The following is a 25,918-nucleotide window of genomic DNA, read 5'->3' as shown; positions in this document are numbered from 1 at the left end:
AACACTGGAGTAATGATGCTGAAAATAATAAAGTATAATTATAATAAATGGTAATAATATTTCACAATATTACCTTTTGCATCCTTCATGAGCAAAAAACATGTTTTAATAAATAAATAAATGAATATATTGATATTCCCGAGAATCCTGTTATTCTGACATGCATCTTGTCCAATCAGGAGCGAGTGTCAAATCCTGATTTAGTGGTCTCAGTGCAGGTCTCCCTGCTGACCCCTGGCTGACCCCTGGCTGACCGGGAGACCACCGTGCTCTGCTTCCTCCCCAGAATACACAGCCAGCCACACGCTACACAGAGAGGACCAGACTAATACTGCAGTAGACAGTTCACTTCATATACACACCATATAATACATACTCTGCATCCGTTTGATCTCTTCAGTTTAACATACTGGATGCAAATGTAGCCAAGAAAACAGTATCTTCTAAACTGAACTAGTTGTGTTGTGAGATGATATAGAAAATATATATATATTTTTAAATGGTGTCAGGATATTCCAAAAAATGTGCTATTCATAAATTTGCATATATATATATATATATATATATATATATATATATATATATATATATATATATATATATATAATTCAAAATAAATGTAAATATATAGAAGTATTTTTAAAACACAAAAAAGCCTGCATTATTACAAATATAATACAGAAACAGGTTACCCAAATATATATTTTGCTAAAAGTTGGTCACCAAGCTGTTTTGGGTCTCCATTGACTTGATTGCATTATAATTTTTGGGTGAACATACATTTATGGCTCATTCAGTTTCTAAGATTAGACGGTTTCAAAGCGTGCGTGACTGAAGCAGCGTAATAAAACATCCATCACGTGATGCAGTTTCATTTAGTGTTTATTTCTAAGCAAGTTGCACTGGAGTCTGAACCCAGCTGGAGAACGCACCTGTTTTCCTCGGACAGGTCACCCTCATTCTCTGTGTGTGCAGGTTGATGGGAATGAACTCCAGATATTTCTGGCCTTTGCTGCAGCTGGGCTTGAACGACGACGGGCCTGGGAAAGATCACCAAAAGCCGAGCGTTTATATATAATCTGCTTTAGCCCTCGTTCAAGAACAAACCAAACACGCAAACAGACAGAAGAGCGCAAGCAAACAGCCGGGGCTCTGCCGTCTGCTTCCATTGAATCACAGCCGCATGCAAATACACCCCGACTCGTGTGTGTGTGTGTGTGTGTGTGTGTGTGTTACAGCGGCGCGTTTGAATGCACTCGAGTACAAAGCCACGACTTGATCAAATGAATGCCACGTCGGTCTGATTAAATTAATAAAAAGAAGGCAATTAAACCTCAATTGAAGGCGAGAGCCACAACAAAGAGCCTGCACGCAAGGCCTTTCATTTAAACGTGTGAAGGTAACGGCTTTCATACAGGCCTAATAAAGGATAAAAGAAACCGTGGATGACCTTGAGTGACTGGAGCTGTAGTAATGACCGCTTCGAGACGCTTAAAGACGCCCCAATCTGATTACAAATATCAGTCTCTCAAAAACCGGCTCATTTATTCTTAAATCCGCTAAGCGCTGGGTTTCGCTCAAATTAGGCACCACCTGCTTGGTACAAAAACAACCCAATTAAAATCTTCAGAAACGGATACTGTACGCCCCTACGGTGAAGCAAATATCGCCCGGCGACACGCGGCGGGCTTTTGATCGCTTCGGTCTAATATATGCAAATATAGCCGACAAAGACTCTTTGAAACATTATCAGAGCTCTTAAGAACTTCCCGAAACCAACTCGTTATCTGACCGGTTGTGTTGTGGGCAGACGGAGAAATTAAGAGGGGAAAAAAATTAATAACGCAAGCAATAAATAAATAAATAAATCAAATAGCACTGGATTCGTTAAATAAAAGAAAGCTACAAAAATAAATATGTAATTTTGCACATTTAAAAATTCATTACTATTATTCTCAATTGAAAAATCGACATAAAATTATTACATTATTAATCTTAATTCACTAATTAAATAAATAAAACTTTCTTTTATTACAATACTATCCTCAATGGTCATTCTCGGTCATTAGCGATAAATAAATAAATAAAAACATTTGAAACTTTATGTTATATTATTATTCTCAGGCACTAGCAATAAATAAAAAAGTTAAACATATTCTCAGTGGTCTTTCTCAGTCATCAACAATGAAATAAATACATGTAAAAATTCATATTATATTATTGCAACGGTCGCTTGTCATAATTTTTACATATAAAAATACTAAAATGTCTCTACTGCATGTAACTACTATGAATTACTTTACATGCATTTTTATAATGTAAACAAAAAAACGGAAACTGAAATGAATGCTTCAGTGCAAAATTAAAGTCTTTCTTGGCTTCATTTTGATGCAAAATGTAATCAATTATATTTCAACCCCAAAATATACATTGTTATTCCCAAAGGTGGTTTGCTTGACTATAAGACAGCATTTACTAACTCTATTACAAACATGCCGAAATACTAATACGACGACGTATAAACACAGAAACATAAAAAAACACGATTGAATGGGACTATAACTGTAATGAAACTAATGTCACAATGGAAAAATAACTGGTCATATTAAAACAGGCTTGGTTTAATAGGTTTCCAAAGCGTGATAAAAGATCTTTTCTCCATGAAACATGAGAAGGAATTCACTCATGCAGCGTGCGAGCGCTTCAAGAGCGGCGGCACATTTTCTATCGGCACCAAAAGCACAAATGGACTCTTTTTAGCGAGTGAAGAGCTGTGATAATTACAGCGGATCCGACTCAAAGGCTCTGCGCTTTAAACACGTGTGAAGATCACATCAATGAAAGGCTGTCCAGCACAATGCCCCACTGCCGCTGCTTCCACAGCTCCATATCACTCACACACAGAACAGACCTGCCAATAAACACCACAAAACACCCTTTTATTTACAACCGAACGTACAGAAATGAAGAGCGGCACCCACACTGAAACGCGACCTCTGACCAAACATTTCATCATCGCTGCATGTTTGACCCTAGTTAAGCTGAAAAAGTGCATGCCGAAATATTTAACAAGGCATAAATTCACTACACCTCCACAGCATCATCGGGTGGGAAGAGAAAATGCTGCGCGGACGCTAATTAGAGCGCTTGGTTATAAGAAACGTTTAATGCACTGCTCTGAAAAATAAAATTAAATACAATAAACCTAAAAAAATATTATACATGTATATAACGTAAAAATCTGGAATCAAATTACAGTGTTTTATATCATTTTATTTGGTGTAAATTTAAATAAAATGTAATTTATTAAAATAAAATAATTTTATGTTCATTTTAATAACTCTAAGGCCGTCCTTAATTAGGATATACATTGTATCAAATTAATAAATGAATGAAATTTTTAAATGGATATTAAAATTAATTAGGAGAAGTTAGACTTGTGAACGTATACCATGTGAAACAATATGTTGCAAAAAAAAAAAAAAAAAAAAACCCTGTGTTTGATGTTGATTTTAACTGCTTTAAATTAAGAGAAGTTTATTGGGAAACGGCGGATCTGAAGCCACCGGCTTCATGTAAAACAAAACAGCTTTTATTAGGCCGCTCATAAGTCTGGAGTCTTGCTCTCGTGTTTACAGGCTTCATTTAAAAGCTATTTCTCAAAGCGCTCCTGCTACTCCGTGTGAAACCGAGCGGCTGAGAGGCGTCCGTCAGACAGATGTGCTCTCTCCTGGGACACAGGTTAATGGAGGACTTAGCCCCATCACACACACCATCTGCCCCCCAAACTGACCACCCAGAAGTGACTAGAACCCAATTCTACACTAACAGAACACAACATCTACTTATTTTTGCCAACCAGATAATTTTCAAACCAAATTAATGACACATATTACATGATTATAAATGGATCCCACTTTTAATTTTGACCGGATTAAAAGTAGATAGTGTTAAAGTATCATAAATCACCATCATAAATCTACATAATTGCATTTAAATGTTTGTTTCGAGATGTAACTCCTATCATAAAATTCATTTCATCACAACTATCCGTGAAACGTATGCAAAATAATATGTAAAACGTGTAACATTTACGATGTCGTAAATAACACGAGACACTTTGCTAAATCATGACGCACCGGAATTAAATTTAAAATGGTGAATGAATATAAAATAATGAGATGCTGAATAAATGCACCAAGAAAGTAGCTCCTTAATGCATGTGTATGAACTACGGACGAATCGATCATGAGAGTGTCGGACAAAATGTACGAGGTGGCAAATCTGTACGAATTCCTCATCCTCACTCATTTAGTTTTTGTACAATTTATCCAAACCCCGGTGACGTGTAGGTTTTAGGTGCAAGTCGTTCATACCAATTCATACCAATTGTGCAACTCGTAAAATACGTGCCATTTGGCAAAAAATCGTTATCCGCACGAATAAGCCACCTCGTAAAAGATCGGCCTGGTAATATGATACACAGCGCTTGTCAAACTGTCAAAGCTAATTAAACTTTATATAACTTTGCGACATCATTTAACCATTTCCATGCTAATTGTTAACTCCGCATAAACCCCCATTAATAAACATAATAAGCAAATGCCTTATTGATGTGTGTGGATGGGAGTCTGCTGACTTCAAGCTGAATGCCTAGGAATATCCTGCGGTGTGAGGCTACAAACCTTCGAAATAATCTGTCACGCGGCAGGACTACAGAACCAGTGGAGGCCGAAAGCGATTAATAGCAGTGGAGAAGAAATGCATCTACAAACTACCTTGAAAAACGCTTCATGCGCGTTTGTCAGCTGCGCAAACACAAACGCGCCGTCTCTTTTCCGTGAGAGAGCTGGCAGTCTCATTATTTCTCTTCCTCGCTGACTGTTTTCCCCCATATGATCTCCTCCTCGGCTACAGAAGCGCATAATGATGAGAGTTCAATGCGACTGATCACGTCTCCAGTCGGAGATGAGTGTACTTGAGCGGGAAACATCAGGCATGCTTCCTGGCTCCCATTAAACGCTCTTCTCAGAAACGCCGAGGAACAGAGTCTCGAAAGCACCACTGGCTTGACGATGCACGCTAAACGCACAGCTAGCTTTTGGCACAGGAGCTTCGCTGTAGGTCTCTCGTGCCAATCGCTTTCAGGGTTTTTCTCCCAGGGCGGCAGGAGCAGCTCGTGGTGTCTGCGGTCTGCAGGCTCGTACGGAGCAGACTGGCTGTGGTTTAGCGGCGGACAAATCAGCGTCTGGGGCTTGATGAAGCGCTTTTGTGCTCGCGAGACCGCCAAAGCCCACGAAGAACAAACAGTGCCGCTGCAAATGTCATTCCTGCCAATTTTCTCACTTCGGATTGCTTTCTGCCACGCCACACGAAAGGAGATGTTCAGTCCAAACTGCTCTTTTCCCGAAAACAACAGGAGACCAGGGGAAGTCGAAAAAATATGAAGTAGTCCACATGGTTGCAGGACTGTCAAAGGGTTGACGTTGGTAGGATTTTCTATTGGGAAATATCGTTCTAGTACAATGCATTTTAAAATGCAATTTATTCCTGTGATGCAAAGCTGAATTTTTAGCATCATCACTCCAGTATTCGGTGATGAGGAAGACTCGGATGATCGTGATCGTACAGAAATCACGGATACGCTGAGCTGCTGCTCAAGAAACACTTCTGATCGTTACCGAAATAGTAACTTTTCCAACACCGTAAAAAGTCTACTTGAGATCAATTTAATGCATCCCTGCCGAACGACTAGCCCCCGACCCCTCCAAAAGAAAAGAAAAATGTGTTTGTAAATGACGTCTTCTTTTGGGAACACCGCCGGAAACACGAGGATGAGTAAATGGCGAAATAAAAGAAAAACCCCTTTAAGGAAGAGTCCAGGAAGCTCGCTTATTTTAATTACCCTCAACTTATTGCGTGAGTCACCGCAGTCTTTGCTTGGATTTGTCTTCCTCTGCTGTCTGTAACGGGTGAGGCTGTGGGTTTCTCCACCCCGGGCCGCTCGATCCCGCTGGAGGACTGACAAACAACAGGATTAGCTCCCAGTGCCTCTAATTCCACCGGCTGCAAACAATGCTAACACAAAATGATTAATTCATTAGTTAACACACTCTGAAGTACCCCGAGTCAGCCTCGTCTAATTAAAAATGAATTAAACGAAAGGGGAAAAAAACACCACAGAGCTTGTTTTGTGTTTTCTTTATATATATATATATATATATATATATATTTTTTTTAGACCAGATCCAAACAACTGCAATGCCCGCCCTGAGGTGAAGTGGGCGGCGGGAAGAACGGATCTGTCCTTTCTGAGAAACGCCGGCTGAAACCAAACTCTCCCGAGCCACAAGTTGCCAACCTTGTGATAACATTAGATATCAATAATTAATACTCTGCAGTGGCACTGCAGCGAGTGGATTATGACAACATCCCAGAAGACAGGAGAACATACGCAGACACGACGGGGCCGGCCATCAGCTAGTCCGTTAATACCGTCCATTCGCTTTTCTAGAGTATTTCACAGGTTTCGTTTCGAAGCTTTAATATTTCAGCTGCAGTGCTTTAAAGGAAGTTGAATTAGAGGACGCTGAGGTTTTAGCCTGATAACTGCATGGCAAAATGCTCTCTACCATCAATGCTCTAATACCCAACGTGACCATGTGTATTGGAGATTATTCGTATGCTAGTGTACGCAGATATACGCAGTTCACTGCATTTTGTCCAATCAAGCGCTCTTAAAAACGCCTTTCATGCTAGCGCCGCCTGCAGCTGAGCAGAACGTATCAAATCACGGTACACGGCTGTGATGTAGGCCAAATAAACGCTACAAAGAAGAGAGCTTCGTTGACATACCTACACTTGATTGTGCGCGGCAGGAAGTAAATGTGAGGGACCGTGCAAGGTCTTGATAATGCAACCTAAAGATAACCATTAAAGAATGTTTTAAAGGATTCGTTTTTGAAAAGATTGGCGCAAAAACCTCCCTGCAATGTTTTGTGAACGTTAGCTTACGATTACGTGCAGCATAGGAGAAGCAACCTGCAGATAACTGGCTGGTTCGAATCTCTGCTGGGACAGAAACTAATTTAACACAAAAATGGTGCACTTCCCCTTTAAGATTTGTTAGTGTGCTATGAAGACTCTAAAGGTATGCCCTTAACTGAAGGCGTACCTGTTCTGTGGTTACCAGGTGGGGTTGAATTGGTTGATATCGTTGGATCCAGAATGGATTACTCACTCGATGCAGGGGCTACTTCGGCGCGTTATGTGAAAAAGTGATGTTCTTTATAACAAACTTGTTTAAAGTTTACTTTGGCTTTGCAACATGCATCACATCCGGGAAGAAAACCAAGAAAGAAATATATATTAAATAAAATATATTCTACCACACCGCAAAATACTAGTGGACTACATGGGACGCGGCTTAATAATTTGACAGCTTTTTACAAAAGAAAAAAAAAAAACATTGGGGTGAAGAAGCACTTGAAAGAACAGATCAGGACGCATGGGATCTTATAAAAGCAATCCAAATTGTAGATTAACCCTGGATATTTTAAATAATTTCGAAATTATCCCTGGCTATGTCTTTTATATCATCAAAACATATTTTCCACTGGTTTGAAGTTGATCGCTCAGCAGCCAAATCACTTCATCGGCATGAATCTGATATCGGACGACCTGCTGAATAAAAGAGCAACGCACGAAACATATATACAACAGCTTTTACCGCGCGGAAAAACGAAAAAAGAAAGAGCTGCCAGCAGCTGAATATACGCCAGAACTCTTGTTTTTCTGAACAAGTCAGATCACAAAAGTAAAAAAAAAAAGCACACAGTAGCACGAGAAAAAGGAAAGATGTGAGCGCCTGAGAGGGAGCGGGGCGTCTGTTACACGGCAAACAAGATTAGAGGCCGACGTAGCAGCTGGCCACTCATGGGCTGTCGAGAGGCAGAACAACCTGAGATCTCGCCATCTCTCCTCTCCTCCTTCAGGGACGGACACGTCGACACGGCTCAGCTGGCAAAACACAAGCCCGCGCAATTTCATCTCTGAATATAAGCCTCGGTAACGGGTCGATCGATCAGGCGGATCATTTATTTCGCGCCGTCGCGGCTGATTAGAAGGGCAAGATCATCAATGACCATTTTTGCTTGCGCGGCTGACAAATACTGGCATTCTGAGCTCCGTATTATTTTCCCCCCCAACAATATGGATCACGCTAGAGCTGGGGCGAGATGATGGCATATACCGCGTGACAGTAGCAATGTGTCAACTGGTAGAGACATATAACGCTTACATGGCCAATGCTATTGCAAAATGCACTGCGGCAATGTCTTATTTGTCATTTTGGCTTATGTGCTTGGGAGCAGCGGCATAAAAATCAGACTCTTTTATCCATTTTTCGAGTTTAGTCGGCTCGCAAAAATCAGGCAACGCATGCAGATGGAGCACTACAGTAAGTCTTGTTATTATTGAAAGCGACAAATATGTGTTTACTGCGGACAAGCTTTATACAGGCTAATGCAATAGAAGGCGGCTTTCTGTCCGCTCGCTGCTGTACGACGCGCAACCAAGCGAGTTTAACGTTGCATCGGATGTGACAGCTAACTGTGAGCTGCGTATGAAAATTTGATGAACTAAGAAATTCTGCATGAACGCAGCTGGACACCGGAAAAAGCCCCACGCTTTTACAACCTGCTGATCAATTGCGTGTGAAGTCGCGTGCAAATTGAAGAAACTGTTTGCATTGGATGAAGTCTGGCGTTGCGTATTATGTGCATGCGTGTGCGTAAGAGAGAGCGCTCTTCATTGCGTCTGAAGCCTTTACCGGTGAGTTTCTCCAGCTCGACCAGCGTGTCCTGGTACTCTTTTATGATCTGGTCGTAGCGAGAAATTACATCCTTCCGTAGGTTGTCCCAGTGTGGAGAAAGCTCTCCCAGATCTTTTAGCTCCTGTATCCTGTAGGAAACAAAATAAATCAATCATCATGTTGGTTTGACTCGCAGAATTCCCACGTTGGGCTTTGGACAAGGCCAAAACTCACATAGTCTTTCACTGAGGGGGTGAAAACTTTCATACAGCAACTTTTATAGAGTTTTTCACTAGCAAAACCTAACAACCTACTTGCAGCACAGTAAAACATGCTAAGAATATGCTAGCGACATACTAAAACGTGTTACCCAAACGCTAAGACATGTTAAACATGCTAACAACAGGCTAAAACATTAGAAATATGTTAAAACGTGCAGGAAAAATGTTACGATTCTCTCAACATTTAGATTGCGTAGCATGTTTAAACGACAGTGACGCTAAAACACGCTTAAACACGTTCTACAAATGTTAACAAATGCTAACAATGTGTTATATGCTAGAGAAATACTACAAATGTGCTAAAATATGCATAAATATGCTAGAAACATGTTAACAGCATGATAAAATGTGCTAGTAATAGTAATAGTAATAGTGTATGTTAGAAAATGCTACTAATCCCTGTTGAAAAAAGCAGCATATGCTTGTTATGTTAAGCTGGGATGCTGGTTTATGCTAGTCCTTTGATGGTTTATGCTAGTCCTTTGCTGGGATGTGTAAAAATCGCATCAACATGGTAACAATTTGCTATTTGCAAATATGCTAGCCACATGGTAGCAGTGTGTTAAAACGTTATAAACACATTAAAACATGCTAACAATGAAATATAGCCACATGGTAAAACATGTTAGCAATGCGATAAATGTAACCCTGTAAACCTAACCAACATATGCTTGTTTTTTTCAACAGGGAATGTACTAGAAACATGCTAACGATGTTAAAATGTGCGTAGAATCATACTAGCCACATAGTAAGATATGTTAGCATGTTAAAACATATTAAAACACATTAAAATGTTAACAAATGTCGCAGTATGCTAAAAAAGAATGCTAGAAAGACGTGAAGCACTTAAAATGTTGGAAGTATGCTAGCAACCGGTTAAAACACAACAGCAAATGTGCTAACACTTACTTTTGAGTAAAATTCAACCTTTTAGAGTTATTTTAAACTTTCTATTCCAACTTTTACCCATCTAAGTTACATTACTGTTCCTGTTTAACATCCAAAAGTCTAAGATGCTCATTTTTGCTGTAGCCTAACGAAAGCAGCACCGAAGCAGACTTGACCAAAACCATGTTCTCCTGCACGGTTTGAGAGCATCTCGAACCTCAACGCACGCAACAGATCTAGATGAGATTTTACACCTTTTCTGACTTTTAGGGTATAGTTTAAACTGCTGCATCCTTAAATAACAGCATACGCCGCTCGAAAGCTGAGACGGATTCATCAAACACACAAGCTCACGAATGTGCCCTTATCATGGCTAAAATCAGACTGAAACGATCAGCGCTCTTACTGTTAAAAATAAGCTCAAGTCAAACTCAACTTCACTAACTTTTCTGACATCCAAAAGTCACAGAAGTACAAAACGAGCTGCCTATGTTCAATAAATGTTTTGAGGTTTAAGTTCTGAACGTCACGGTGCGTTTTCTCGAACCGAGAAGCCAGCGAATTCCTCATCACACGACCCCTTTAAATCTGTATACGCAGGGACTGAAAGCAACAAAACTCCAATTTTGCCTCCACTGGGCCTTTGAAAAGGGATCAAAGACTATTTCTGTCCCCTGGAGCAATTCAACAGGTGAGATTCACTCATTCAGTCTCATTCAACAGCGTTTACGCTCAGGCTTTCTCTTTGCGCGTCACACGCTGAGAGGCTCCGTTGCTCGACTCGCTGCTGTCATGCGAGGTCTGCAGCGATTTGCTGCGTAACACTACGGTAGATTTAGGCACGTTATCTCTCCATGCAGGCCGACAGAGAGCCAAGCCTCATTAATAAAAGGCTCAGGAATCTTTAATTGTTTCGGGCATTTCCAAAGGGAACAATGATTAATTTTCATGTAAATTCAAAGCCCCTGTGATACTTTAATAATAATTTCAGAAATGTGATTAGCATCTTCAAAAGGAGCCAAAGGTGACAAGAGCTGCAGAAATGAAAGAAACGAGCAGAACAGGGAGATTATGTTTCTATTGAAAGGTAAGAGCAGCGCTTTTTTCCCTTAATAATTCAGCGCCTATTCCCAACATTTTGAAGCCAAAGCGTGTTGTTTCTGTGCTACTAACATCACTAAACTAAACTAGGATTGATGTTCATTTTTTCGATTTTTCACCATTACATTTAGCAAGATTTTTATTCAGGAAGCATAATTAAAACAGATAAAAACAGTCAATGAATAGATTTGCAATATTAAAAAATATTCCAATTTTAAATACAAATCATCTTGTTTTGGACTAAATATTCATTGAAGAGTCCTGCAAAAAATATATGAAGCAGCAAAACGTTGATAATAATCAGAAATGTTTCTCGGGCAGCAAATCAGGATATTATTATAATAAATGATATCTAAAGGATCCTGTACGTTATGATGCAAAAAATTCAGCTTTGTTTACAGGAATAAATTGCATTTTACAATATAGCCAAACAGAAAATAGTTACCTCAAACTAAAAATATTTCACAATTGTAATGTTTTTACTGTATTTTTTGAGCAAGAATAAGATTTATAATTTGAATTTTAGTTTATTTCTGATTATAGTGTTAAATGAAGACACTTTTGTTAACCCAACCGTATCCTAAGCATTACTAATCATAAATAAATAAAGCAATCATGCGATTAAAGCGTTGACTGACGGTACACACGGGCTCCTGTGCGTTCAGAAACACCACCGGTTAAGAATAAATCTAAACTTATTTCTATCAGACGTTCATTTTTACACGCGTATAAAGATACTGTGAGCTAAACCCCATAGACTTTCACCGTATGGACACAAAAACAATCTAGTGTCACACAGAAGAAGAAGAAAAAATTTCCATTTTCACATGCACTTTGAGTTGCGAAAGATGCGAAGTCTGCAGTGCATGCGGGCCGAGAGATGCGTGCGCGAAGATCAGATTCGAAAAGGACAATTACAGATACAAATTACAGCCGATTTCAGCTCCAGCCACCAGCCGGTGTCTTTCAGAAGACACGGAGGCCTTCACATTGATCTATTCCGGTCTCGTTCTCGTCGTCAAACAATGGTTATCTGAGAAAAATAGGCGAAAAGAAATTGTTATTACTTCAAGCCGTGCCAGAGCAGTTAAAAGTCTGAGGAGATCTTGTGCCGAAGTTGTCGAGCCACTTAAAAAAAAAAAAAAAAAAAAAGCGTCATATCTACCATCTTGTTTTGTTCAAAAGCTCCGACTTGAATTGTAATGTCGCTTTATCAGAATGTGCTTTGGGTGGAGCGGCGGCGATAATAAAAAAGAGATTTGTAGCGGAAAGAACGCATGCGGGGAGGAAGCGGAGGAAACTTCTGTTTCATATTTTATTGGGGTTTGGCTGGATGAAAGGCGCAGTGATAAAGAGCAGAGCTGAAACAATAGATCGAGGAGTGCTACCAGAGTTAAAAAACAATCGCTCGGCAGACGGGAGACGAGAGCGCTGGAATCACGTCTCGATGTCGAGGAAGCGGCCGCTCTGAAGCCTTCATTTCATGGTGCGTTACGGCCGCCGCTCGCTTTAAACCACCGGAGGCTTCGTGTCTGCCGTCAATCCCAGGAATGTGACGAGAATAGCAATTAACAACAGCTAAAGTACCTTGGAGTGCACTGATGAAGAAACCGCAAAGAGTTCATCAACACAAATACACGCTTTGGAGAGTTCCCCGACGAACTACGGGACCAAAGCGTCTCTTTCTGTCTGAAACATCACTTGAAACCTGTGTGCTCGGGCCGTCAACGTCAAAGTGGGATGGTGAAGAAGAAATGAGTGTCGGTTCAGCCCTTTAGCTAATATTAGCACAACAGCGCGGGTATATAAAGCACGGGGAATGAGAGTTATCCGCTAGCGCTGGCGTTCATCTCCGTGACAGTTTCTCATCCCCTCTGGACGCGCGCGACCTGAGCGATGCATCTTTTGAATGTAAAAGTCATGTGACTAATCACTGCGTAGCCGCAGGAAAATGACATCATCGCAACCCCGACTGGCTGATGGCATCGCAGGAACAAATGATCCTCAGCGGAGACAGCAGACGGGGGAAAATAAGGCAACTTTATGCAATAAATAAATTAATAATAAAAGAAATAATACATATTGAGCACTTGCATGCATGCATGCATATATATATATATATATATATATATATATATATATATATATATATATATATATATATATATATATATATATGCATGCATGCATGCAAATGCAAGTGCTTAATATGTATTATTTATTATATATATATATATATATATATATATATATATATATATATATATATATATATATATATATAATAATTTTATTTCTTCCAAGATAGCAGACAGAGGAAAAAATTAATCAATGTCAAGCTTTCAGACACTGGCAAAACATCTATTATAATACGTAATGAAACATTACTTTTTTTTCATAAACTGCAGACATGGAAGAAATAAGTAAAAAACGATAAACAACAACCCAGACAAATAATATAAAACATTATATATACTGGGCACTTGAGTCATACAAGGAAAATAAATGAAATGTTTGCCATTTTAATTCTTTAAAAACAGGGGAAAAATAAGCCAATGTCATGTTTTGCTTAAAATAAATAAATAAATAAACAAAAATAAATAAATAAATACATAAATATCTTCAAAGATAGCAGACAGGGGGAAAATGTCATGCTTTTTTAATTTCATGCTTTGAAAAGTCTCACAATAAATAAATTATTTAATATCTGACACTGGCAAAACGTCTAATGAAACAGCGCTATTATGCTAATAATGCTGTTTATTTTAAAACTTCAGACGCGGAGCTAATTTCATGCTCTGAAAAAGACTTATTAATAAATACATTCTGGACACTGGCAAAATATAATCAAATTTCATGCATGTCTTACAAAAATATTTCAATCAAAGAATTAAAAGGTGTATATATATATATATATATATATATATATATATATATATATACATATATATATATATATATATATATAATATATCTATTCATATATAATATATCTATATATTTCATTACTTAAATATATATTGCTAGTATTGAATATACTGAACTATTTCAAATAAAATGGGCAAACTTAAATACATTTTTTGAATAGCCTACTTTCTGAATGGGCAAAGATCATTTTTGACCCTAAAACGGTTTAGGTTAGACTCCAGCAAGGGTCTAAATGGACATAACTTGACCCTTGGTTTCCATCGGCTCACTTCTGCAGTCAACGTGATGCTGTTCGAAACCCATTTCGCTTTCAATGCTGAATGTAGTTTCAGGTCAAACAGATACTTAGAGATGAAAACAACCACAGGCCAGGACCTCAATTTAATCATCAAGAACTAACTGGCTTGCATAAATAGAAAATAAATTAGACCAGCTCTGTCAACTGACAAGGAAAGTCAAGTCGCAGCTTATTACTTTCTTAAAAACCACAAAGCGTTATTTTTTCTAAACAAGCTGCACGGACGAATCGCTGAAAAGGAATAAAAGCAGGAATGCAGGAATGGTCGAGTTTGGACGTGGTGTCGACTTCTGAAGGACGCGTGTGCATTTCCGCCGACGTCAATCCGACGAAAGCCACAGAAAAACAAAAAGGTCTCGTTGGCAAACAAACAAACGCTAGCGTCTGAGCTCCTCCGGTGGTCTGTGGGCGGATGAGAGCCGCGGCGGTAACAGCGATGCTTAGCAAACGGCGCTAATGAGAAAACATTGCATCCGATTCCGTTAAAACGTGACATGTATTTTCTTTGAATCGTACGCAATCGTGGTTAAACCGGAGCCTACAAAAGCAGCCGAAGCGGCCTCAGAGGTGAGCGCGGCGCCCGGGCCGATAATTAGACGTCTAGGGAGAGAAGCGGCTGCTCGAGTTACCTGTCTGCAGCGGGAGAGCAGGTGTCGAGGCCAAACAGCCTCGCTGAATAATGCACACATGATGATAATTGCTTAGCAGGGTCTGATCTATGGGAGCTCCGGTCTGGGAATGTGCGTCTCGCCGAGTTAATGATCTCAGATTCTTCAACGGCCAAAGGCGTCCTCGGCCCGGGCCGGCTTACAAGCGTTCGCCCGCTGATGAAAACGCGGCCCTATGCTAATAGCCGTCGACTCTGGGAAGCCGCCGCCGAGTACGGTGCACGCCGAGAAGCGTCGGGGTCGTTCGGGAAAACGCAAACTCTGGGGAAAAGAGCGGGAGCCGGAAACAAAAAGAGCAAATTAAGCGCGCGGGATTGTTCGGCTCGTTGAGAAACGCGATCGTAAATGGTTCGCTGAGTTTTGCTCTGGCTCGGAGCGCAGGGATCGGACTAAATCCTGAATTTGAGGACATTCGTTTTTTACGATTTGAACTCAGTCGGCAAACGACAATAACAGTGAGAGGAGTTTATCAACTTGCAATTCAAAGAAATTCCTCGTTTTAGCAAAAAAGAAAGTGCGCCTATTTGTTCTCTGATATGAAGAATATACATATTATGGTTTGGCATGTTTCGCAAAAAGCTTCAAATATTTTTCACATTTTCCCATACGCCACTATAAAATGTCCATTATTTTTTAACAAAAATACTGAAAATATTAATACAATAATATATGCTGCTTTTACGTTTATTATATTATTTTGTTTCATATATTTAAGCATTATATAGTTGCATTAATGCTAAACGATAACAGGTAAATGTATCATATTTAATTTACAATTATTAAATATTTTACAGATTAATACAAATTATACAAATATCAGAAAAATAGAAAATTAAAATACACGCAAACATATCACTGTGTATAAATGTATTAAATGCAATACAGGCTTATATACATTTAAATAAAAATAATATATCTATTTCAAATGACATATATTTCAAATATTATAAAGTGCGCATATATGTAATACAATTATTGAATACAAAAGCTGTAGATATATTTAAATATATTTAAAAATATATATTAAAACGTAATTTTATTTACATGAATAGTTTCATATTTAAATATGGGTATTAACTGACGTATTAATTTGTCAGCAAGAGTCGAAGATAAACCGCTCTCATTCTATTTGTAGCATTATTCTCATGTTATTTGTGCGTTGTTGTTTTTTTCACATTTCTGCAATGTCATCCCAATTATTATTTGTCAGCTGCCCATATATATATATATATCATTATCATTACATATATCACACTTTGAACTCTGCATCCTGTTTGCTAAGTTTCTCTCTCGAAGTCGAGTCTAAATTCGTTTCAGATGACATGAGCACCGACTGAGCTGCGGTGGCCGTGTCGCATCCGTCCCTCAGAACCCCCAGCGCATCCGTAAACATGCCCCCTTTCTTCTTCCGCCGCTTTCCACGGCCCGAGACGCTCAGGAGCTTTAAAAAACATCTACTCGTCGTGCCGGAGCGACCGCTGCGCTTTGGAGAGCTCTCCCGCGTCGCTCCCTTCTTTCTCTTGGCCTCGCGCTTCCAACGCTCAGGTTACGGCCCTCCCACAACGAGATGGAGGGAAGAGAGAACGCCAAGGTAAAATGAAAGAAAAGCAGGAGAGGGAGGTGGGAGGGCGGTGGAGTTTCCGAGAGAGAGGACAGGCGCTCTCCTTTGAAGTGTTAAACATCCTTGAATAATTTAGCGCAGGCTAAGTATAGCTCTAAAACAGCCCTTTCCATCTCTGAAATAAACCCTCTCTGCATCTCGAGCAAACAATCCCAGCTTCGTTCAGCCTGCGCTCGAGAGATCGGATGGTGTTCACCGCGGGATAATAGACCGCTCTGTGACCCCGGACGCTAGATCGGGTTCAACACAAATGAGCGGAGCAGTTCACATCCTGCCATCATTTAAGGTTTATCATTTAATGACTATAAAGCGCTTTGGGTGAAGTGTGCCTTTAAAACGAATCCCAGTTCTTCTATTCCTCCTCAGCATTGGAGTCAGTGAAATAAATACATAAGTATTTCTGCCGCTCCTTCAGAGCCAATGAAAAACAAGAATGGCTAACCGATGGCGACAACTGCAAAGGTGCTCATTTCAGATTATCTCAAATAAAAAGCTATCTTTTGTTTGCATCGTAAATGCATGTGTATATTATGTGTATATAAATGCACACGCATGCGGTACACATTTTGAAGGTATTTAAATGTACATACATTTGTATGTTTATAGTATTATATTTTATATAAATACATTTAATATGTAAGCATCACGCGGCTTTGTATTTCTAATTACAAAATGAATATGTGCAACACAAATTCGTATATTATGTAAACAAAAAAACGATAATTTAGGATGTGATTAATCTAAATTAATAGTTTGACAGCACAAATATTTAATAAGATTCGGTGAGACTTAAAAATAGGAAAAATTAATAAATAAATTGTATATATATATATATATATATATATATATATATATATAAATAAATATATATAAAAAAAAAATATATATATATATATATATATATATATATATATATATATATATATATATATATATATATTAATATAAACATTAAATAAAACATTTATATTGTTGCTAAATGTTGCTTTTATTTCCCAAAGAATCTCAAAGAATCTTGAGCAGTAAAATCAGCATCTTAGAATGATTTCTGAAGGATCGTGTGACACTAATAATGCTTTAATCACAGCAATGAATAACATCTATATATATCCACACAGAAAACTGTTATTTTAATTTGTAATGATATTACAATATCACTTTTTTGAACATAAGTCGATCAAATAAATGCAGCCCCTTTCAAAAGCACTGCACGGTGCCACTTTTAAAGGATGTTTCGCTCACATACAACAGAAAAGAAAATGCGACCGCCGCCAAAATAAACTACTTGCATTTGTTTGCGAATTCTAAAAATGTCACTAGCTTGAAAACAGCGCGAGATGCTTCGGATCTGGATCTATTGAGTAACACAACGCTGTATCGATCTGCTGCCATCTTTAAAGCAGACACCGCACTAAACATCCACAGCAGAAGTGCATCTTACCTGCAGGTGTCCTCCTGAATGTAGAGGCCGATGAGCTGCTTCGGGACGCTGAAGGACAGCGTGCACTCGGCCATCTGCTCCCGAACCAGCATCCACTTACTGTCCACCGTCTGGAACCTGTACACCTTACACACGGCGTTCTTAAACACTGACGGAGAGAAAGACACAGAGACGTGCGTCAGGCACACCGTAGGGCGAGCGTCCGTTCCTTCCACAAAGCTAAGTCACATGCAACGTGCCACGGTGGTTTTTGGCGTCTGGCCGATGTTTAGACCGTTTCCTGGCATTTAAAAAGCGCCTTCCGCTTTCAAAGAGCCGCGAACTAAGTCCCGCCAAGAGAGACGGAGGGAAAGTGGTTCTGGATAGCCGTGAAAGAGAGCGCAGGACGCGTCTAATGCTCTTATCGGAAGCGAGGTGGCTGCAAGAGAACTTGTTTCCTCTACGGCGTGAAATCTTCAGCGCTGGGCGATGCAGACGAGTCACAACCCGGCGTTTACTTCTCCTCATTACACAGCTGCTTTAATAGAGGACGTTTTTTGCCATTTCGGGTCTTTGAGGAGGCGGCGTGAGAATCTTATTACATGCAAAGGAAAAAAGTCTACCTTAACTCTTAAGCGTAAGGCTTTGAAAGATAATGTGGGTATATGCAGCACGCCTTGCATTTTACAGTATTTGTACTTTAAACTAAACCCATTGCGCGACTGTTGCTCCTTTGACTAGTTCATTTGCAAAAACAAATAACTAACAAATAATCCTCCGAAATCATGTTTTATTCATTGTGTTTTCCAGTGTACCTCGAACTCCAGTTGTTGTGGTCGTTTTTTAACAAGGTTAAAAATAAAAACAGCTAATTAACACAACAAAACCAATGAAAAAACATGAAAATGAAACTTATTTTTTGGCAAATAGGCTCTAATGCACACCTGTTCGTATTTGTGGTTTATGAGGATAGCTATGTTTTGAAGCCTTATGTAATACGGGGAACATTGGCAGTGTCCACGTAAAACACCTTCAAATTATAATACCTCTGTCATACCCATGGCATCATACAAATTTGTGTCCCCATAAACCACACAAACCAGCACACACACACACACACACACACACTCACTAGTCCGCTATGTACAGCTGGAATAAACAGAGGTGTTGGATGAGATGCAGAAGAAATAATCCAACTCACAATAGAGTACAAAAACCAGACGAATACCTTGAAATATATATTATCTGATTAATTTCTTGAGGTGTGGCAACCGTAGCGGCTCCAAAAGAGGGCGTGGCTTCCTCCCACTCAATTTTTTTCTCCTGATCAACTTCAGCACAAACTCCACCCCACAGATGATTCTATAGATTTTAATGGTGTGTTAATTTCCAACACTATGCTAACCCCTAAACCTGCCGTAAACGACCACTGACCCTAACCTTAACCAGTGAATTTGGCCGAGATAAACAGTTAATAAGACAATGTGAGATACGAGAACGCAGAGACGGCACGATTCGTAACTCTTTGTTAGACCCCGCCCCTTTTTGGAGGTTGTGCCCATTTTTGGAGATGTCCGGTCTGCAGTTATATCCTCTTGGAGAAATTGGCTCCGGGCCGTTGAATTATTATAAAAATAATTATTAGAATTGTTCGGCTGACAGATAATTTTCTTCGCTTGTGAGAAGTTAAGTTGTTTTTAAGTTGATGTTACGTTGAATTATTAACAATAGTGCATATAAAAATAATTATTATAATTGTTCGGCTGACAGATAATTTTCTTAGACATAAAGTTGTCAGAGAAGTTGTTAATATGTGTGCAGATGTTACAGAGAGAGAGAGAGAGAGAGAGAGAGAGAGAGAGAGAGAGAGAGAGAGAGAGAGAGAGAGAGAGAGAGAGAGAGAGAGAGAGAGAGAGAGAGAGAGAGAGAGAGAGAGAGAGAGAGAGAGAGAGAGAGAGAGAGAGAGAGAGAGAGAGACAGAGAGAGAGAGAGAGAGAGAGAGAGAGAGAGAGAGAGAGAGAGAGAGAGAGAGAGAGAGAGAGAGAGAGAGAGAGAGAGAGAGAGAGAGAGAGAGAGAGAGAGAGAGAGAGAGAGAGAGAGAGAGAGAGAGAGAGAGAGAGAGAGAGAGAGAGAGAGAGAGAGAGAGAGAGAGAGAGAGAGAGAGAGAGAGAGAGAGAGAGAGAGAGAGAGAGAGAGAGAGAGAGAGAGAGAGAGAGAGACAGAGAGAGAGAGAGAGAGAGAGAGAGAGATACAGAGAGAGAGAGAGAGAGAGAGAGAGAGAGAGAGAGAGAGATACAGAGTATGTGCTTGCTATAATTTTGTGGCAAAGCATAGAAATGAGCATTTTTATCATTTGCTAATTATTATTATTATCTTTTTGGCCAGTGTTGTTGTGGGTTTTTGGTTATTTTACTGTTTTAAGCATAGACATGTATTACACGTCCTTTAACGCGTCCAGAAAACAGAGACAGGTGGTTGGCTGAGGATGCGGAGTGAAGACGGAGACAGATGGACGCGTGACCTCCAGAGGAGGAGAAGCAGACTCAAACTCCCTCATCCAGCGCCGAGCTCTTCACAGAAGAGGATTAACCTCTGACTCCGCCCTCCCGTCTGCCCTCTAATCCGACGGCCAATCGGATCGCGTCGCCTCTGCCCGCCCGAGCTCTTAGGGAAATGACTGCGCGTCGACTAGCTGCTGAGGCGCAGGGGTCGGGGCGGCGGGGACAAATTTCATTAGTCACTCTTACCCAAGCAGCGGAGGCTAACGTGTTTTGACAAGCGCCGGCGTGACTAAAACAACAGCAGCAATGACATTCAATACAGTTACAGATACGACAACAAATAAACACATCGGATACAGAGATAGCACCCTGGACTTCGGGAGAGATTCGTCTGCCGTTCCCGACTTCCCCTCCATCCATCACATCACGGCAGCTCATAAATAAAGAAACGACCTTCTGCGGAGTTTGCTTCTCGGGGAACTTTTCTCATCCCGGAGACTTCGGGGCTATCCACTCACTAATAACGTGCCAAAACTCTCCGGCGCGTCCCGACTCTCTTCTCCTCATTGCGCAAAGCAAATTTACACGGGCTGAATTGAAATGCCTTAAAAAGTGCCGTATTCCCCCAATACTGTTTAATCTGCTACGTTACCTGAGGTAATTAAGGTAATGAGCTGCACTTCACACCGCTGCTGGCTGTTATTTATCCTCGGCAATCACACCGTTCACTGGGACGGCAATCAAACGCTGCCCGCATCCACTTCATAATCTCAACAATGCGGACGGGAAACGCGCCGAATTCGACAATTCCGCTTCCGACTCTACTTAATGATCCCATTACTGATTAATTCCGTTGCTCAACCACATAATTGGACCGGAACGTAAACTAAACAAACATGCTAAATTAAAACCACGCCGTTTTTGATGACATATTTTGTCTATTTATTCCGACAGAAATTCACTAGAACAGAAACAATGGGAGTTAACGACGCCCGTTTAAGCAAGGCGTTTTAAACGATTCGCAACGGGAGATTGTATTTACTATTCTTTCCATTGAACCGGGGTGTTATTTTCTAGGAACAAACACTGAAGAATGATCAACCGGTGAATAGAAAGGTCAAAAGAGAAGCATTTATTCAAAACGGACTCTATAAAGCCTCATATTTGGCCAATTTAATCATGCGAACGCAGTTCGAACGCCGTCGCTTTTTTAATGTCCCGACCAGATCGCATTATAAAAACGCTTCCTAGACGGTAATGAGCTTAAAGCGGCAGAGCACGTTTGCTCAGGCCGCCTACTTTCCAGACAAAAAGCCTCGTGCATCATCGCTAGAGTTTCAGCGGAGATCACAACCGCTCAAATTCACCGAGGCACAAAAAGCCTGTGAACAAATGTCAAAGAACTCAATATGAACTCATAAATTTCTCATCAGGTTCTCCCGGAGCCTGAATGATCTGAGCTGCTATGCACTTTCATTTACAGCTCTATAGTTCGACTTTAGTTCAACAACTGCCTCATTTGTATTTCTTCTGAAGAATCGAAAAGAAACCTCTGAGACGAAGCTGATCCATACATGAAACGTAACTCTTTGAAGGAGTTTGAAGAACCACCCCTGAGCAATCAAATACATAGGAAATGACATCACACGGATCAGCAAATCGGCGGCGGCTGAGCAGGAGAACTAGAGTTGGCTAGTTAGTGTGACCTAGTTAACCGCTGATGGAAGATGGTGGAAAAAGCGCATTCAGCACTGGCAACAACGTAAAGCATGCATTCTGATGAAATATTTTTTTTTATAAAATATACACTATAAGATTCTCATACGGGTTTTGAATAAAGTATATTTTGCTCACCAAGGATGCATTTGTTTGATCAAAATCACAGTAAAAAAATTCTAATATTATTTTAATTTAAAAGCACTGTGATCTATTTTATTATATATTTTAAAAAGCAATTTATTCTTGTGATAAAATGCTGAATTTCTAGCACCATTAGTCTTTAGTGTCACAGCGTTCTTCAGAAATCATTCTAATATTACCAATTTTGAAAACAGTTGTGCTGCTTATTATTTTTGTAAAAAATAAAATAATTTTTTTTTACACTATATGAGTCTTTACTGAAATTTTTGACCAGTTTAATGCATTCTTGCTGAATAAACGTAATTTTTAAAATAGTAGATGAGTGTAAGAGTAGAATAAGAATAAATATTATTTTTGATGCGAAAGAAGACACATACACAAACCACACTTTGACATCCATACCAGCACACCCACACAATTATAGCTGCATTATTTATATAATTGCCTCTATAATATGCAGAAGCAGAAAACAGGAATAAAGCGAGTATTTGCTTTACAGGCCAAACCTGAAAAATGGCATCTAGTAAAAAAAATCTATTTTATAGACTTGCCAACAGAACATGATCACTGAACAGGCACTGAGATTAAAAAAAGCTGTTTTAATGAGTTTCAATGGGGACGTTTTTGTCCTTAAGATCCTGAGAGAAACAATTTTGTATACCCAGCGGAAAACAGATTAGGAAATTAAAGTGAAATAGTAAAATTCCAATAAAAATACACACCTGTGCCAAAACGCATGCATCTGGCAATAAAATGATAAAGAAAATCATAACTGAAAAGTACAGAAATGTCCAGAAGGTCGCACCAGGGTTAAACGTGTGACACGGATGTATATTTTTTGGGTTCATGTACATTTTGTGGATGCCAAGCAGCACTGCCATTTTTAGTATTCGGTCACATAACATTAATGCATCGGGCGATTGATTCAAAACAACCTGGCAACCTTTCTCCAAACACAAAATATAAAGGATTCTTCCACTCACCGCATTCATTATTGGTCCGTTATCTTTGTCGTTAACACTTCCATGTGGCGTCTCGTACACCAGCGTGCACTGTGGAAAGAAAACGAGATCGCGCATTTGAGAGTGGAGCTCATTTGGCCCGATTATTACACATCAGCATGATGACTACTACTCTAAATACGAGCGAGTTAAAGACAGCGTCCCGTGACTCTCTCTCTCTCTCTCTCTCGGTCTCTTGAGCCGAGGGCTCAGTGACAAGCTGTCACCTGCACCGCTGCTCAGATAATAGAGGACTTCTCCAAGTATCCCAGAGCGCCAATGTAAGCAATCCAGGAGAGAAGAGACCCTCACGGCAGCTCAAGACAAACACGACCCTCCATCAACATCAGCCGCGGCGCTCCAGGCCTAATCACTCGAAATGCATCGCCCGCATCAGGGTTTAGTGCGATGACGGATGAGTCTTCACGTCTCATTAGGTCTCATGACCTTGGATGGGTCTGGAAGAGTTTCCAGTCGGTTCTTGGCACACAGCTCGAGGGGGGGAACGACCAAAACAAGAGAGGAGTTGTGATCAGGCCATGTTTTATGAAGAGTTTTGTTCTGTGGCAGATGCTCCTCAAACATACATCAGGCCTGACCCATATTCCCTCATGAAGAACAAAGAAAATCTCTTCTGAAGCCCTCAGATCAAATAAAACCACAACGCCTCTGAGCCAGTAAACAGACACACGCTAGTTACAGTAGAGCGCAAAAACGACTTCTTATCTATCTGTCTATCCATCCATCCATCCGCCGAGTGTCTGATAAAAACTGCAAATGATTTCATGGGCATTTTAAACTGAAAAATACGTATTATTATGACAGCTTGGCAAACTCATTTGTCATTAAGGTCTACATACTTTCCAAACTTTAGCTTTTACTCAGGGTTTTATCAATCCAGTCTTCAAATCACGTCTCGACAAACTTTCCTTTTCAATTAAAAAAAAATAAATTCCACGAATTTCGTTCCAACGTATTTCCACTTCCCTGCACTTAAGTGTATATTCTGAATCTCAAGCTCGCCTCACATTCAGGGCTGTCATTTATAAGGCGCTCTCTATTTAAATCTCTTTAAGTTTCTCCATTAAAATGGTGCTCAGTTTAAATATCCTCCATTTCCTCTCTCATGTCCTTCATCCATCTCCATAACGCTCCACAATTCTCACACCCTTCTGGTTTTCTTCCCTGTACTCTGTCTGTCTCGTTCGTGCTGATTAATGAAGGTTAAAGGGCTCTGCTGATGGCCGCGTCAGTGAAACTTATTGAGTTTAGGGGACATGAAGGGTGTTATGCTGTCTGTCAGTGCAATAATGCTCAATTCTCCCTGACAAGAGTTCAAATGTTCCTCAACTTTCCATGAATGTCCATATACACACACACACATGCACACTGCAAACGCTCTCCAAACATCTGCCGTACTTCTTCAGTCAACTGTGCAATTGAATCTCAGGGATGCCACGCTCAGTGTTCACTCCACTTTCCATCTTTGACTGGAGACATGTCCTGAGAGGTGAATTTCTATTACCGGCCCTTACAAACTGCATGCACACGCACAAAAAAAGACAAGCCGCTCTTAATTTACAGCAGTTCAACTGCAGTCAAGCAACTCTCTTGAAAACGTAGTTAGCTACACAGCAAGCTACTAACACACTTCATGTGAGCATTTAGCATTTCAGCTCAATCACTTCATTGACAAATTGTTTGCTTCAGATGATGTTAAGCGCAAAAAAAGCAGCTGAATAATAAAAATGTAACATTGCCTAAAAACAAAACGCCTTCAATAATAGATATTTAAATGTAAAAATGTCATTCGTAAAAAGAAAAATAACCGGTAACAGTTTATTTTACTGTTACACCTATTAGTTGCTTATTAGCATGCACACTGCTAGAATATTAGCCATATATTAGTAGTAATTAAGCACATATTAACGCCTTCATCCCTAATCCGATCCAAAACCTAACAGCTACCTCACTAATAATCAGCAAACCAAGAATGTATTGCAGTTAATAGTTAACAAGTGTTACTAGGCATAAACTATACACGTAATAATGATCTGAAATGAATAAAGAATAATTTACATTATGTAAACATTGCGTTTGCCTTAAACTGACTCTCTACAACACTTACATACTCAAAAGGTCTTATTAGTTATATACTACAAAAGACTTGTTTTAGACTGGTCCTAAAACTGAGCGAGTAGCAATGCTAGTTTAGTATAAATAAAAAAACGTAATACCTAATAAGTATTACCTAATAAATACTTAACGTGCCTAATAAATCAAATAAATGCCTCAAAGTAAAAACGAAATGCTACCAAATATCTATAGAATTTATTTATTTCTATCACAGTTCTTAACTTTGACATATTAAACATATAGTATACAAATTCAAAGCAATCCTTATACATTTAATAAACGAATAATACTTCATAAACATAAACAGGCAAACAAATACATTCTATAGATTAGCCTGCTAAACTAAACGATCTATCTGTTATAAGCAGCTGAACTACTAGCGTTATGCTAGTGCTAGTTCAGT

The 25,918-nt window shown here is 39.7% G+C and overlaps 1 protein-coding gene across 8 annotated transcripts in view; it reads right to left on the bottom strand.

The window, feature by feature from the left end:
• inpp4b (inositol polyphosphate-4-phosphatase type II B) overlaps nt 1–25,918 on the bottom strand; it is a 111,517-nt gene that overhangs the window by 36,386 nt on the left and 49,213 nt on the right. For 6 of the 8 annotated variants that reach the window (XM_043237032.1, XM_043237026.1, XM_043237029.1 and 3 more), the window contains 4 exons: nt 23,364–23,430; nt 18,039–18,189; nt 8,831–8,961; nt 933–1,040 (listed from right to left, as the gene is read on the bottom strand). In XM_043237032.1, coding sequence (XP_043092967.1) covers nt 933–1,040; nt 8,831–8,961; nt 18,039–18,189; nt 23,364–23,430 — 457 coding nt within the window. Of the gene's footprint in view, nt 1–932; nt 1,041–8,830; nt 8,962–18,038; nt 18,190–23,361; nt 23,431–25,918 lie in introns of all 8 variants that reach the window. The other 2 variants (XM_043237078.1, XM_043237038.1) reach the window with 2 other exon arrangements.

This window comes from Puntigrus tetrazona, chromosome 1, assembly GCF_018831695.1.
Source record: "Puntigrus tetrazona isolate hp1 chromosome 1, ASM1883169v1, whole genome shotgun sequence".
NCBI lineage: Eukaryota > Metazoa > Chordata > Actinopteri > Cypriniformes > Cyprinidae > Puntigrus > Puntigrus tetrazona.
Note: the sequence above shows the minus strand (reverse complement) of the source record. Positions and strands in the feature narration are given on the sequence as shown.